The sequence below is a fragment of the Aristolochia californica genome, unplaced genomic scaffold, assembly GCF_029961685.1.
Source record: "Aristolochia californica isolate CCGP_79_NKW_82.1479 unplaced genomic scaffold, dmAriCali1.0.hap1 SCAF_13, whole genome shotgun sequence".
In the NCBI taxonomy this organism is placed as follows: domain Eukaryota; kingdom Viridiplantae; phylum Streptophyta; class Magnoliopsida; order Piperales; family Aristolochiaceae; genus Aristolochia; species Aristolochia californica.
This window is the reverse complement of record NW_027181804.1, coordinates 28,032,254-28,048,372: the sequence shown is the minus strand read 5'-3', so window position 1 is coordinate 28,048,372 and position 16,119 is coordinate 28,032,254. Positions and strand designations below refer to the sequence as shown.

Below are 16,119 nucleotides of genomic sequence, written 5' to 3'. Positions count from 1 at the left end.
GATCCAGCTCCTCCCCGTGTAATATTTGTTCTGACCCTTTGGATGAGTCTGTGGAGGTTGATAATCCTCTTGCAGTTGCTTCTTTGCCACCCTCAGCCTCTAGTTCACCTTCTATTGAGACTGTTCCTCCTCCTTCTTCCTTGGGCTCTCATCCTATGATCACCCGAGCTAAAGTTGGTATTTTCAAGCCTCATCATCAAGCACATCTTGGTGTCTTGGGCTCCTCTAGACTTATTCCGGCTCTTCTTATTTCCACTAAGCCCAAAGGATTCAAATTTGCAGCTAAGAATCCTATTTGGCTTAGTGCCATGGATGAAGAAGTTCAAGCTTTACAACAAAATGACACTTGGATTTTGGTTCCTCGCCCTGCCAACACCAACATCGTGGGTTCTAAATTTGTATTTCGCACTAAATATTTTCCGGATGGTTATGTCGAGTGTTTCAAATCTCACCTTGTTGCCAAAGGTTTTACTTTGGTACCTGGTCTCGACTACACTGACACTTTCAGTCTGGTTGTCAAAGCTACCATTGTCCATGTTGTGCTTTCTCTTGCTATTACCAATAAATGGCCTCTTCGGCAACTTGATATCAAGAATGTTTTCCTCACTGGCCACCTTACTGAACATGTTTATATGGAGCAGCCTCCTGGGTATATTGATCATCGCTTTCCCACTCATGTTTGTCTATTAAAGAAAGCTCTCTATGGCCTAAAGCAAGCTCCTCGTGCTTGGTTTCAGCGTTTAAGCTCCTTTCTTCTCACACTTGGGTTTTCTTGCAGCCGTGCTGACACATCTCTCTTTGTCTTTCATTAGCAGTCGAGCGTTATATATTTGATTATTTATGTTGATGACATTATTTTTACTGGCAACAATCCATCTCTACTTGACAAATTTACTCGTAAACTTCATTCTGAGTTTGCTACCAAGGATTTGGGCTCCCTCAGTTACTTTTTTGGTCTAGAAGCTTCGCCCACTCCTGATGGTCTATTTATCAGTCAGTTAAAATATGTACGGGATATTCTCACTCGTGCTCAGTTGCTCAATAACAAACCTGTTCACACCCCCATGGTTATTTCCCAACACTTGTCTACTTATGGTTCTCCTTTCTCTGATCATACTCTCTATCGGTCTCTGATTGGTGCCCTTCAGTATTTGACCATTTCGCAGCCAGATATTGCTCATATTATCAATTATGTCAACCAATTTCTACACGCCCCTACTGAAGATAATTTTCATGTTGTCAAGCATATTCTTCTCTAAGCTAAGGGCACCCTCCATTTTGGCCTTATTTTTCGTCCATCCACTATTCCCAATGCGCTAGTAGCTTATTTGGATGCTGACAGGGTTAGTTGTCCCGATACTCATCTTTCCACATCGGGCTACTCCATTTATCTTGGTAACAATCTAGTTTCTTGGAGTACAAAGAAGCAACCTACTGTCTCACACTCCAGCTGTGAATCTGTGTATCATGCCCTAGCAATGACTGCTACTGAACTTCTTTGGCTTACGCATCTTATGCATGATCTCAAGGTCCTCATTCCAAGGCCGCCCCTGCTCCTTTGCGACAACAAAAGAGTTATCTTCTTAAGTTCCAATCTTGTTTTCCACAAGCGGGCCAAGCAAGTTGAATTAGATTACCATTTTCTTCGGGAACTCGTTGTCGCTAGCAAACTTCACGCCCAGTATGTGCCCTCTCACCCACATGTTGCTGACATCTTCACCAAAAGTGTCCCAGACCTCTTTTTTTATTTTTCAGATCCAAGTTTCATGTTCGTTCTAATCCGACGCTCAACTTGCAGGGGGGGGGGGGGGGGGTGTTAAGGATTCGCCTTCCTTACAGCTGTTGACCTGACAACTCAATTAGCTCCATCAGATCAATTCGTTCCATCCATTGTAAACTCACATCTTTCCATTGTAATATCAAATCTTCTGTAATATCTACAATTACGTTGTAACAGATTATATAAAGGAAATACACTCACCCATATCATGCGGTGGTTTTTATCAAATCCTTTCAATAAGAACTTGTAATTGAAGTAAATTTCAGGTGTCGATTACATTGAAAAACTGTCAACTTGCAATCTGCTTCCTCTTCCTTAAAGAACTGCCTGATATTATATAATCAAAATCAAACGCATAATAGAACACAACTATGCAAGAATAGTAAGCTTCAAGTGAGAGGAAGGCTTTCTGTCTTTTTTCTTTGGACAAGAATATAGCTTGAGTGACATTGATATTGCTTTCAGTTGCAAATGTAAATTCTTTTATATTGGAGTTTTCTTTAAGAGTCATCTTGAGGAAAACTCTTTAAATTTTTACCTTTTTAATAACTCCAAATTACTATCTATTTCTGAAATATATAAATAAATATAATATATATAGATAAGATAACAAATTAATCAAAAAATTATTAAAAAAATATATTGGATTTTTTATTAGTTTTATAGTATTTGTGTTTACATTAAAAATAAAATAATTATATAAATAAATAAAAATAAAAATAAATTTAACCTCTTTAGTACTATTTATTTATTTATTATTTTTCTATTGGAAGGACTGGAAGTTTAATTTTATTTTTAATATTTTAGATTCAAAAAATTATAAAAAATATGCTCAAAAAACATAAATAGGAAAAAATTTGACTAATAAAATATTTAATATTATTTTCTTTTGATGGAGACGAATAAAAGGGTAAAAAGGTCAAGAAATTATTGTGAGTCAATGGTTTCTGTAACACGTCACTGAAAGTGACGCCAGTCTCTTTCTTGGTGGACCATCTTGTGGCCATACCTTTTTCCTGCACCGAAAATGCCCTTGACCCGACGAAACTGCCTACCGAGTGGGCCCTCTGTTTGTTAAATCCTGACCAGAAATTGTAGACAAATCGTGCAACGCGATCGTCAGCAGAAAATGACAAAACTACCCATGTCAACATAAGTGGGCCCCTGTTCACGTGCCAAGCCATATCAGAGATAAACATCGCCTGACGAGTCGTCTTCTTCTCCTGTTCTCCACGCCACTCCGCCTCTCTAAATTACAAGCAGCTTTGCACTGCATTGCACCCTTCCAGCTTGAATAGGCATGGCCACCCGTGGCTTCCGCTCCGCCGGTATCCGACCAATCTCTGCCTCAGAGTGCACGAAATCCGTGGTTTCCGCGGCCTTCACTAGCCCAAAGAGTACTGGGTTGGTGGGAGTAGTGATCCTTCCAGGAGGAAGAAGAAGGCATGGTCAGTTTGGCTTGGAAGAAGGTCCATGGCTTTTCTGCTGCGAAGTTTAAGTCGGTTCAGGACCGGGAGGAGCAAGTCGCCAGCTCATTACATTGAAAACTGTGTTAGTTCTGCTAGATCGCAAGTTCGTGGGTCAATCGGCATCGAGTCTTACTTCTCCATGCCCGTCATGCCGGTGATGGCCACCAGTGCATTTGTGTAATCAGAGTCTGAAACTTGTTTCTGCTGATGAAAAGTGAAAAACTGTCCTCTGATTGGCTGCCTGGTGTAAGAAATGAATGTCTTGTAAACCCATTAATTGATTGAATTTGAATTTAAATCCGCCGGTAAACCCCTAAGTTATCAGAAAGATGATTGAGAAATATTACTACCCAGAATGGTGATGGTAAACGGTATCATCTAACAGAGAAAGAGCTTCCTAAGGGTTTTCAGAGATTCAAGCTTCATGTTTGTGCTGACTATGATGGGCATGAAAAGAACAACTTGAGTTCTTTTGTTTTTTCCTGCAGATCGACTTCAATCGATAAGAGAAGGCCCTATCTATCCCCCGTTGTTAGGAACTGTGAATGCTTGAAAGCTCCACAACCCTTGCTTCAAGATAGAGGACGAACAAGTCACTGCAGCCTCTGGCCTCTGCCATGCAAAAGACTATTACCACTGATTGCTTAATTCATTTACCTCGAACAATTTTTTTGATAAAAGCAGTTTTCCTTCGTTTCGTGGAAATGAAACTCAGAATAATCGAAACCCATTAAGGGTTCCATCACGAAACTGCAAGTTGGTGAGTATGTTCTCGTAGCTTCTGGAACGGAGAATGGAACATGAGGTCGTGGAGGGAGAACGCGGAAGAGAGAGAAACGTCATGATTGAGACTCTACCCTCTCTGCGGAAGTGACATTCATTCCATTCAGGTTGTGTCGGCGTTGAATTAATGGAACGTGGGCCACCATCTGCCTAACTCTTTGCCCAGAAATTTACAGCTCTCATGGTGACTCGTCTCTGGTATACGTACTGTAAGTAAAAACAGTGACAGCATCTCTTTTAAGATCTTAAAGAGTTTTTTTATTTGTTCAGGAGAGGTCCAGCCCTTTCTTTCTGAATACTCTTGTTTAAGATCTTAGCGATATTTTATCGTAAGAGAAGAACAAGAAAATTACAGACGAGTTTCCGTAAAGATTTAAACAGAGTAATTGAAATGGATTTTCCACTATCGGTGAAGAGAATGCTTAACCCACTCTTTTCAAACATAAATCTAGGCGACTGAGAATGTTTTCCAGTTTCCAGAACCAGTTGAAGAAGAAAAAAGATAATTCATTATAAAGAAACTACGAAGAAATATATATCTAGCTGAGAGCTTGAAATATTTTTCTAAACTTTGTTAGGTTTGGTGAGGGAAGGAAGCAGAACCAGAAATTGGATCCACTACAGATACTGGGAAAAAAAAACAAAAATCTCATTTGATCTACAGATCAGAGCAAATAGAGTTTGTATTATCGATATAAACCATCCAATCAACAGAGTTGTAACTATTGAAATCTAAATTTGCATCGAAGCAGTAGAAAGGCAATCTCCATTTCTCCTCATTAACGAATGAGAAAATGAACTTCTGAAACTGAAGGAAACACTACATTCATCTCACTCCTTCTTCTGTCCATCATAATCTGGAATCCATGAAGCCCAGTAAATGGGGACCAACGTGCAGGCAGCTTGTATTAAAATTGCTAGGGGGAGGGCAGAAAAATCCTCCCCGGAGACACCAACAATGGCAGAGAGAGCGACACCCAGATAGCCGCTCAGAATGGTAGCCAGAGCAATGGCCGACATGAGGAACGCCATCACGGAGCCTTCGCACCCCTGAGGGCACAGCTGCGCCACCACCACGATAAACGGCAGTATCTTGAATTGGAAGAGAACCTCCAGCAAACCGGAGAAGATAACGACGTAGACAGAATCAGGCACACCCATCTTCCGATACATTTCCTTGACAAACAGTGCATCGGACACCATGAAGACAGCGATCGTAGCCTGCACTGCTGATATGAGCTTCCTGGGGGGAACCAGTTTCAGCCATCGATTATACGCTGCACTCCATGCGAGCAATGCCGCCTGACCAAACACCTTTGAAAGACCGATCACTGGAGAGCTCAACTTCAAGTGCTGCGTCTGGTAGAAGAACATCGTCCCTACCAAGACGGGAATCACTGCATAGGAGGCTGCGAACCATGCAATGGCGTAGGATAGTTGTGGCTTCTTCAGTGCAACTGACAGCTCTGAGAGCTTCTTTCGTATTCCAGTACTGGATGAGCTCTTGGGGAGGTTCAGGGAGCGTTCATGGACAGTCATGGTCACAAGGGACTGGACGAGGAGGAGAAGGCCGAAGAACAGGAACATGGTTCGAGGAGAAAAGAGATTCATGGCAACGCCTCCGAGCAGGTTTCCGAGGACTCCCCCAAGGGACGCCATCATCCAGACGAAGGATTGGAGCTCCCCGGAAGAAGAAGAAGAGGTGGGCTTGCTAGAGGGAGTAGAGTCCTTTTTGGAGGTGGGTTTTCCTGTCTCGGCAACGAGCGCGTCGTTTGCAACTTCTACAATGGAAGCTCCAAGATTGCTGAGGAGGAGGAAGAGGGAGATGATGAAGACTGTGAGGAATGATGATGGTAGGAAAGCCATTGATAGCCATGATACAGCTTGCAATAGAACTGCAACAACAAAAAACCCTCATGAAATTGAGAGTCGCTTGACAAATATGCAAAAGATTAAGGACAACTTGAGTCATTTTAACAAACATGAAAGAGGGCAAATGGTACAATATGTAAAGCTTGCAAGGGGGAACGAGAAAAAAAATGCTTTCCTCTTAATGAGTATGCACTTCTTGGTTAGAATCAAGAATGGAATCCACCCTACCTATGGATCCCATTTTTAAATTAAAAATTAGATGCACTGAACTTAAGTTTATACTTTTTCCTTGATAACTTTAAATAAGTTATAGAATTCAAAATTTACTAAATTACAACATTTCAAGGGTCCAAGTACAGTACCAATCCTAAGACGCCAACGGATGAACTTATCATTAATTCCTGACACATTATGACGACGATGCTCACTATCGTGTATAAACTTACAAGCTTCCACTTAAAAAGACACAGGTAGAACCATCTGATGACATCTATGGGTGTTAACATGGCTGAACCTGGTTGGCAAGCCGATGGATCATTAAAGCATCCACCGGCTTACCTAGTAGAAACTGGTGATCAATCCACTGACTCGAAAGGTAAAAGCACTCGGTGCTCTTTTTTGGTAGAAAGAGATAGCACGATTAAGGTTAGGACGAACGTAGGTATCCTACCCAGCTGTAAAAGTGTAAAAGCAACTTCAGGCCTTCGGCTTCTCTTTTTACACCACTTTTGTTAGAAAAGAATCCACGATTCATAAGAATTAGTTAATAAACTGTTTAACGAAAAGGGAATCGGGAGTTTCGACATTAAGCAAGAAGATACAGGTAATTGCGGTATTTGATACAGAAGGAGAAAACCTTCCCAGCCAGGTGGAGAAGACAGAGACGGTGAATCCCGAATCCAGTCATCGACTCGAAATCTAAATCTATGTTTACAAGGGTAGAACTGTTAAGACAAAATGAGAATGAAATCGTTTGACAGATAGGAATTTAAAGAGACGAGAAGGAAGCAATTAATTCCTCGTTTCCCGAACCAAACAGGACAGAATTGAGAATTCTACAGCGAAGTTTCTGGTGTTCAGCTACTTACCTCCCATGATGATATACGGAATTCGATGCTCGCCTCTAATGTAAACGGCATCGGAAACGACGCCGTAGAGCGGCTTCCCGACCATCGGAATGTTGCAGGAGTTCTGCAAAAGCTGGAGCGTGGATGGAGCGACTCCGAGATCGTCTTTGAGGAAATAGTTTACAACCATCCATGGGAAGCATCGGAAACCTTGAACCCAGAATCCCAGGCCCAGTAATCGTCGAAGCGGATTAGCGGCCCCTTTGCTCATTTTTCCGGTGCCAATTGTTCTTTTTTTTCAATCTTTCCCGCTAAAGAAATGAACTCCTTTCAAACTGGTTTAGATCTTCACCTGCCGGGGTGTTTCTATGGTGTCGGTTCAAGTGGAATCGTGGCAAGTGGAGATATTGTTACCGACCGTTGAGAGTGGGACCACGAACCTGGGATCTTTCCAGAATTTAATATCCCCGGCGGAAACTTGCCCCTTACTGCAACTTTTGGGGTAAAAAATATTCTTCAATGAAGACTAACCTTTTACAAGTTGCACGTTTCTTCTGCAGCAGCAAGAAGATGAATGAGGAGAAAATTTAGAAAGAAAATACAACAAAAAAGAAAAAAAAAAGAAAAAAAAGTAAGTTCGCTGGTACCATTGAATGCAACAAAGATCTCTTCCAAAGTTGGAACGCCTGAGAATTATTGAAAGAGCAATAAGAGATTCATCAATCCCCTGGCAATAAGAAATCAGATCTCCTCGAGCAGCTGTTAGATATGCTATAACGATTTATGTCACAGCAGAATTTTGATGAGAAATATATAAGAACCTTGGAAGAGACAAGTTGTTACATGATTTGATAGGACTTCTAAAATCTGATAAGCATGGATTACATAACATTTGTAAAACTCCACATCCACTGTATATAACATCTCCCCACCATTGCTACATTACCGTTGTTGTGCAATGTATCCCATCGAACAAGAGCAGCTGTGTCATCCAAGACAGCAAGCATCCACAGAACAATGGAATAATAAAAGAAACAAAAACTCAAAACAGGCAGGGGAAAAAAAAATGATAAGGCAAGGCATTTGTTACATTTGCATCCAGTCTCCCACCAGGAATGGATTGTTTAAATTGTGTATATGAATGACACAACTCTACAAAAGAATTAAGGAACGAAGGTCAAACGATGCAGATCAGAGATCGAAATACTTTTGTAGCTTGCATGATTTTTCTTCATTCTCCCGGAACTGGCGCTACCCCTACTCCCTTTGCCTCATTTCCTCGTTTCAGATAATAGCTATGTCGCGAGGGACAAGCTTAGCCGAATGTTCTTCTTTTCCACTCTAACCTACTCTGAATTTGAGTCGTAGAAGTCACTTGGGCATGGAGTCATAACCTCAGATTCCAATACCTGCACCACTCTGTGCATTGTAGGCCGATCCTCTGGGCTTGATGACACACACTGTATTGCCATAGAAAGCAAAGCATCCAAGCTTTCCGTTTGGATGCCTTCACAGTTTGGGTCGACGATTTCTCTCAGTCGGTTCTCTACAACCAAGAAGTTCAACTGCAAACAGAAAATCAGGTAAAACAATATTTGAGGATAGTACATTGCAGCAAAAAAATTTAAACAAAATCTCATAAATGAGTCTATCCATTACAAAAGGCATCAAATGGTAGACCTTCTTAGTACCAATTAGTACTAAGAAGCATAAACATCTAAAGACGAAGATATACCCAACCAACAATGTTCAGGCCCTTCTCGATGAATGTAGCATCAGTGGGTCTTTGTCCACTCAAAATTTCAAGCACCAAAACTCCAAAACTATATACATCAGTCTTTTCTGTTGCTCTGCCACTTTGCATGTATTCTGCGGATGAAGTTCTCAGAGAAGCATTTCAGCACATAAATTAAATGATTCAGAATAAGAACAGAGCAAAAAATCTTGGAATAACATCATGCGTTTTTAACTTCCTTGACATGTGTGTCTCTTGTTTGCAAATTTTTCAGTGACACCCTTAAATAACCATTGGAACATATTAAATTAAGATTCTTCAGTTTATTATGTATTCTTTTCCATGAAAAATTGCTAAAAGAAAATTTCAAGGAAAATATATAAATTTTCTCGCATTTATCAATTTGATCTTAGACAAATAAAAATAAATTAACAGAACTTACAAAATTAGGAAAAAAAAAGAAGACAAATGGCTAAGTTCAAGAACTCCTCCATGATTAGTGTAACTCCTAAAATAGGTAATAAGAGGAGCTAAAAGGCCTTCTGCAGCTCTTAGTTGCTCATGGGTAGAGAGAAAGGGTTTACTTTATTCCACATCAATTTTTCAATTTTCCCTTCTTCTTTTTTTATAAATGACAAAGTTCTCAAAGTAATAAAAGTAATTTTATCAGCCAGTACTGCAAATACTTGAAACAACAGCACATACCCATGAAAGAAGTCAGAAATAACTCACTAAAAATCATTTAACAACTATAACAAATCTCCAATACTCACGACTTAAAGCAGTATACCTGGGGCTAGGTAGCCAAATGTTCCAGCAACAATTGTAGTAATGTGAGACTCCTCATCTTCCAGCAATTTGGCAAGTCCAAAATCAGATACACGAGCCTCCAAGTTCCCATCAAGCAAGATGTTGCTAGATTTTATGTCACGGTGTATGATCCGAGGAGAACAATCATGATGCAAGTAAGCAAGTCCTTTAGCAGCACCTATTATTATATTTACACGAGCATCCCAGTCCAGTTGCTCAGACCTCTCTGTTAAACAGTAAGCATCTCCCTTATTACAAAAACTTAGGAAGGGGCCCTCACAATGAGAGATTGGAGCGCCACCCCTTGCTTAGCTAAAAGATCAGCCACATTTTTACAATGAGACATTCTATTTCTAAATTTCACAGGTACTTGCTTTTATCTATTTTTCTGTTTTGTCTTTCACAGATCCTTTACTTCAAATAACATAAAAAGACCAGCTGTACACTTACTGATATTCAACAGAAAAACATGAACTAGTACGTAAGGATGGCAATGGTGCAGTTAGGTTTCACCCTGCAGTGAGAGGACAGTGTCAAGAAAACCCCTAGCTGGGGAAGTGGGAGATCAGGTTTTCCAAAATCATCCGGCTTGAAACTCCTCACAATCAATCCTTACCAATAGGCCATAACATAAAATCAGAGATTTTGGTTTAATTGGCATGAAATTTCACCTTCATGATGAATAACATTAAAAAAATAAGCTAATAGGAAGGAAAATTAAATCTGCTAAACAACGAGAATCTTGGACCCGGAATTAATACTTGGCTAACTCCTTAGCTGGCTCTCTTGCTATAGAAAGGATAACTCATCGACAAACTGTGTTGCTGGTGCCTCCGCATTGTAAGGCCTGCCATTCTTGTTTTTGTTTTTGTTTTGCTTTTTCCCTTTTGTCCTTTTGCCTTTTGACCTTAATAAAACACACTTAAAAGAAATCTCGGAATGAAGTTTTCTTTTTTTATGGAAGAAGGCAATAGTATGTCCAACATTAGTTTCTAAAGCAAGAAATTTGATGATAGTTCCATGAAATGCAAACCAACTCAAAGGTTTGTCAAAGACTTAATAACAGGGGTGTCAATCTCACTTGTGGTGTCTTTAGACCTCCTACTTCAAGAGCCCATATTACTTTGCTCAAAAGTTTAAAAGGTAAAGCCTGAAGGGTTGAAATGTATCACACACACACACACACACAAAAAAAAAAAAAACAAAGAAGAAGAAGAAGAAGAAGAAGACTACAGCTTGGAAGCACTAATAATGGAACACTATTTGCCCATTTCCTTTTCTACAATTTTGCAGCCAAGGAATTCTCCCATTGGTCATTTTGGTCTTCCAATTCATGTCAGTAAAAAAACCAATGATAAAAAGGTAATAGAAAGAAAAAAAACCACTCACCGTGAAGAACTTCATCCAGGCTTCCTCCAGGAAGGAAATCATATATTAACAACTTTGAGGAAGGAGAGTTACAATATCCACGCAGATTTACTAGATACCGATGTTTTATGCTGCCAAGAATTTCAAGCTCCCTTTCAAAAAATCGATCTAATCCATCATTTGTCTTCATAATCCTTTTCAAAGCAAACACATTGCCATCATCCATATCAAGCCGGTACACCGTCCCAAAGCCCCCAGAACCAATAATATGTTCCTCATCCAAAGTCTCCAATTTCTTGATTACATCTTTTGATGAGTAGGGCAGGTCACCATGAAACATAACAATGGAGGCACCTGATACAGCAAAACCATGTAATATGTCAAAGTGTCTTCTTCTGCGGAAAAGGTGACATTTGTTCGACCTTTAAACATTGACGAATATTTATTTCCACAGGCCCACTTCCAATAGTATTCTTGTGTCATGGATCATTTATAAACACAATTGCAGATGAACTTGTGGCATGAGTTAGTTGAATTAAGTAAATAAGTTTCTGCAATTTGTTTAATGGATGGCTGAGATTTTAATATTCCTTGTTCATGTTCCATTCAAAAAAGCCCTTTTGATAGACTGAACAAGCTCAAAACAAGTGCACTCCAGAGAAGTAATTCACATAAGTAAAAACAATTGTACCTCCACTGACATCCATGGAAAGACCTCTGCCTTCACTTCTGCCGAACTTTTTGTACAAAAAGCATCCCCAGAAACACATCAAGGCAACCAAAAGTAAAGCACCAACTGTTGCTGAAGCACTTATGAGAAGCCTTGCAGAATCCCTTCCTGACCTCTTAGAGCTTTGATTTTCTGGCATAGTCAGATAATATGAATTCAGAGGAAATAATATTTTATTATAAAGACAAACCACTAACAAAGAATGACTAGTATCAAAACCGACACAACTTAAAACTAGTATACCCAAAATATTAGCAGCAGACAAGAGGGAGATCCTATACTTCCTTGTCTTCCTTGAGTCACATTCTTTTCAAAGAATATGGATGCTCAGGATATGTGAACAATCTCATAACAGCCTAATATGGCCATCAGTTATGCCAAAATTAGTTGTTGTGGGATCCAATTGTCTGAATAGATCAAATGAAGAACGATATCAGATAAAGAACAGTTTCCTATTATTTTTTTTTCTTCTTTTTTTCACTTATTGAAACAGTGACTTTCACTTGGTCACAGAAAGAACAAATTTTGGTCAGTAAACTTCAAGTTCTTGAGTTTCACTGACATCCCCTCTCCTACTCCAACTTGGTCTTACCAAATTTTCAGTCAGATATTTCATGAATTGGTGGACAAACAAACTTGCTTTCACCTTTTCTCCCCTAATAAAATCATCCTACTTTTTGCAAAACATTGGAGTCACCTGAACCTGAAGGTTGAGAATTTGTTGATGACTCATTATTATCCTTGCACTGAACACTGATTTGCTCCCCACACAAGCCTCTGTTTCCAGAATAGCTGCAAAGATATGCATTTGATGAAACTTACAAACACATTATAATTAAATATGAATTTCCACAAATTCTGCAAAACCTACTACAAGTATTTCAATAAAATCTCAAAACAGGTACTTGAACTTGTTCGTGACATAGGCATCATATTCTCATTAGCCTATATTCCAATACCAAAAGACATAAACCAATAAAGCAATATGGTTAAAAGCAAAAGATGAAGACCAAGATATGCATCGTGAGAAGAGTACGTGCAAATAATGTATAGCATATGTAGACAGCATTTTAAAGGCATTAACATATAATGCCAATAAATTCAGCATATAATAAAAAAGTACTTACGAGCTTGCTGTGAACTTGCTAAGTGCACCCTCAGATGGTATGCTTCCCATCAAGAAATTGCTAGACACATTGCTTGAAAAGTTGAGGAAGGAAATATATATTTAGCAAATTACTGAGCAATATTTCAATGTTGAGACATACAGGTAACAAAATGAGAAGCTACTCACAGTGTTGAGAGTTTGCTGAGCCTTTCCAAGGCTGGAGGAACAGATCCACTAAGAGTGTTACTAGAGACATCCCTGGACATTACAAATCAATATATGATATGTTAAAACAGTTTGCAGTGTTGGAAAATCCAGAAACAGATCAAAACCCGAAAATCTGAAATGTGAAGCCACAGAAACATCAGATAAGAAATAATCAATACAACGGTACTCTGGACAGCTAAGTATTAATTACTTGCAAATGATAGATTCAAAATCTAAAGAAACTTATGAACCAAAGAATTTGCTTTTGGATTGCACCAATAAGCCTTTAAATATACAAGATCAACAGAGACACTCAACAGAAGCAAACTTACAGGATCTCAAGCTCTGCAAGATCCCCTAACTCTGATGGAATTAGTCCACTTAAATAGTTACCTTGCAAATATCTGCAAAACAAGAAATGGTATAAATTCCTTTGGTGTCTCAGTGAGTTCATAATTCCTGCTTTATTTTAGAACCACAATATAAAAATGTGCTTGACTAGAGAGCCCACTCAGAAAAGTGGAAGGTAGAAAACTGCACAAAAAAGTATCAAACAGCTATAAGGTAAATTTCCATTTATAACATAAATTTGCACAAATCTTTTTAGTATACTTCATTCATTGTTCGTTAAGGAAAATCCATAAGTTCCAAAAAAATAAAAAGTCTATGACAAGGAAAATAAAAGGTCATACATTGAAGACACAGTAATCACGATCAAAAGTGAAAGGCATTAGTAAACAAGAGACTTTTCCATTGAGAAGATGTGAATGAAGACTCGACATGTTGTACACACATTATCATTCAAAAAAAAATTAAATTTCTGCATGGTTGATGAAAAGATTACAGTAGGTAACAGGATTTCCAAACAGTCATAATTTTCCAAAATTAAAAAAAGGAGAATTGAGAATGAAAATATCACAATGAACATACAAGGCACGTAGCTCAGTACAATTAGCCAATTGTGAAGGAATTGCTCCATACAGGTTGTTGTTATGAATAGCTCTGGAACAGATAAAGAATGAGTTCATGTCAATGGTAATGGTAAGGTAACTTTGAACCCCTCATAGAGAGAAGAACTCCAGGAAATACGTACAATACTTGTAAGCTACTTAGCCTCCCAATGTCAGGTGAGATTGATCCACTGAGTTTATGATGAGGAAGATTCCTGAAAAATAAAGCAATAAGTGTGAAATTGATGTTACTATACTATCCACAAAGAAAGTTTGTTTTTTTTTTTTTTTTAAATGAAACAAAGAAATTTTGTTGATTCAGAGGAAAGACAGAAAAATTAAGAGCAACAGTATTATCCTGTCCTCAGATCAGCAAAGCAGCCTGTCTTATTTCCTGTTTGGGTAACTGAAACTAAAGTACGTAAGGGCACCACCACCCAATATTATTGGCACCAAATTGCCAATGATTTTCATGATAAACCTCCTCTTTTGTAAGATACCCTTAGAAGACTTGCCTACATGAAACAAACAGAAACCACATTTCCAGCAGGCAGGTCCTCCTTTACCAATATCAGGATAATGATTACTTTGAATTGCTCTTTGTTCATATATTTGACTTCCATCACCATCATATGGGTATTACTACTTAAAAAGCCTTCCTCTGTTCAGTGGTTTCCACTGGATCCACTAATTACCTACAGCAATATAGCCAGGAACATAACTACAGAGTTTACAGAAATACATAATTTCACAGGTTGGAACTGATACTAAAAGAAAAAGGGTAACCATCAATCAACTCACAGATAAATAACTCTCTTGGTTTCGGCATCGCATTTTACTCCTTTCCAGCCACAAGGATCAGGATCTTCTGGTCTCCATTGAAGAAGAATACCATCAGAGCTCACAATAGCCATCTTAAAGCTAAGAAGAGCTTCACCTGCACCAAAAGCTCATCTCTGATTACAGCTTCTATTGGAAAACATTAAATTATCAGAACAATTCATCCAAAATGATAAAACAGGTCCCCTACCATCAGGACTGATACCCGCGCTATCATTCAACAGAATAAAGAACACTAGTATCAGAAGAAGCATTGTCTTTAATATCTCAATAGAGCAAAAGACACTGCTATACATGTACAGAATACTAACAGTATTCTGAATCATTGGATAGGCCAAACTTTAGAGCTCTCATGTCGTTATCTGTTTATTGCCGCTGTGCAGCACTAGACCAAGAAAGCAGCCGTGCCTGGAGATAGAGAAGTAATGATCGTTATGGAAAACTATAATAAGATGAAGACATGCTCAATTGAACTATGAAACTAATTTCTCTATTAGCATCAGATAAAGAAGCATTACTTCAGGTAAATGAAAAGAAGTTGTTTACGTTACAAAGGTTCATATCCCCTCCTTTACCTAGCTTACCAAAAAACGATTACGCATTATATGTACTCCAACCTAATAGACAACTCTAATAATAAGGAGCCACTGCAAACGACAAGACTTCTCTAAAACTTCTTCTCAAGCCAGAATCTTAGTAGGAAGAGTAACTACAAAGCTCGCATTTGGCAGCAGAATAGAGCTACTTACAATCGAACAGAAGCCAAGAGCAATAACTCATCAAAACATCAGGAAAACGCAATTAGGACATCTTTTACAATTGTGAGCTAACATACTAGACTAAAAACACAGGACATTCGAATTCAGAAATTCGGGCATCATAATTCCAAACAAGCGAACGCGACAAATCGGTGCGCACCACAAAACTCAAGCTCAAAACAAAGTCCAGAAAAAGACCGAATCAAGACATTCTTCGAGATCTTGACAGCTTCTCAAGGAAAAACCGCCAAAAACTCACACTAGAAGACACATTGCAAAGCAGAAAACGTACCTCAAATCGGCCTAGAAATGCGTTTTGGAAAAATGCAGACGGAAAGAGCGAAAAAGCCCTAAAATCAGTGTACAGTAGCGAGTGTACGGCCAGTGATGGTTTGGGAGGAGACAAGTGAGGAGCGATGACAGTGGAGGGAGCTGGAATTTAAGGAGGCACTATTTCCAACCAATGAGAGATAATTACGTTGGCACGTGAGAACAACACCGACGCGTGCGACCGACGCCTATATTCTAGTACCTGCAATTAGGGGTGGCTTCGAACCGAGCCGGTTCGCGAGCCGCTCGAGTTCGGCTCGGTTCCGGCTCAGTTCGATTAGTTTTATATCGAGCTCGAGCCGAGCTCGAGCT

General features: G+C 39.2%; 2 protein-coding genes across 4 annotated transcripts; both read right to left on the bottom strand.

Annotated features, from left to right (window-relative positions):
• Positions 1-4,577: 4,577 nt before the first annotated feature.
• LOC137947786 (probable folate-biopterin transporter 7) lies at positions 4,578-7,928 on the bottom strand. Of its 2 annotated transcripts, none has more exons than XM_068793553.1 (3): positions 7,619-7,928; positions 6,993-7,525; positions 4,578-5,927 (listed from the first exon to the last, which is right to left on the bottom strand). In XM_068793553.1, exons 2-3 carry the CDS (start codon positions 7,240-7,242, stop codon positions 4,864-4,866), a joined length of 1,314 nt encoding a protein of 437 aa, XP_068649654.1. In that variant the 5' UTR covers positions 7,243-7,525; positions 7,619-7,928; the 3' UTR covers positions 4,578-4,863. The 2 variants fall into 2 exon arrangements, with proteins under 2 accessions (XP_068649654.1, XP_068649655.1); XM_068793554.1 differs by lacking the exon at positions 7,619-7,928 and having other exon boundaries at positions 6,993-7,411; positions 7,503-7,525.
• A 100-nt stretch (positions 7,929-8,028) lies between these two features.
• LOC137947785 (LRR receptor-like serine/threonine-protein kinase FEI 2) lies at positions 8,029-15,868 on the bottom strand. 2 transcript variants are annotated; one of them, XM_068793551.1, is made up of 14 exons: positions 15,770-15,868; positions 14,910-15,127; positions 14,681-14,816; positions 14,023-14,094; positions 13,860-13,931; positions 13,262-13,333; positions 12,909-12,980; positions 12,742-12,813; positions 12,312-12,406; positions 11,576-11,746; positions 10,906-11,238; positions 9,497-9,742; positions 8,707-8,840; positions 8,029-8,536 (listed from the first exon to the last, which is right to left on the bottom strand). In XM_068793551.1, exons 2-14 carry the CDS (start codon positions 15,043-15,045, stop codon positions 8,318-8,320), a joined length of 1,830 nt encoding a protein of 609 aa, XP_068649652.1. In that variant the 5' UTR covers positions 15,046-15,127; positions 15,770-15,868; the 3' UTR covers positions 8,029-8,317. The 2 variants fall into 2 exon arrangements, with proteins under 2 accessions (XP_068649652.1, XP_068649653.1); XM_068793552.1 differs by having other exon boundaries at positions 12,318-12,406.
• Between the last annotated feature and the right edge of the window lie 251 nt (positions 15,869-16,119).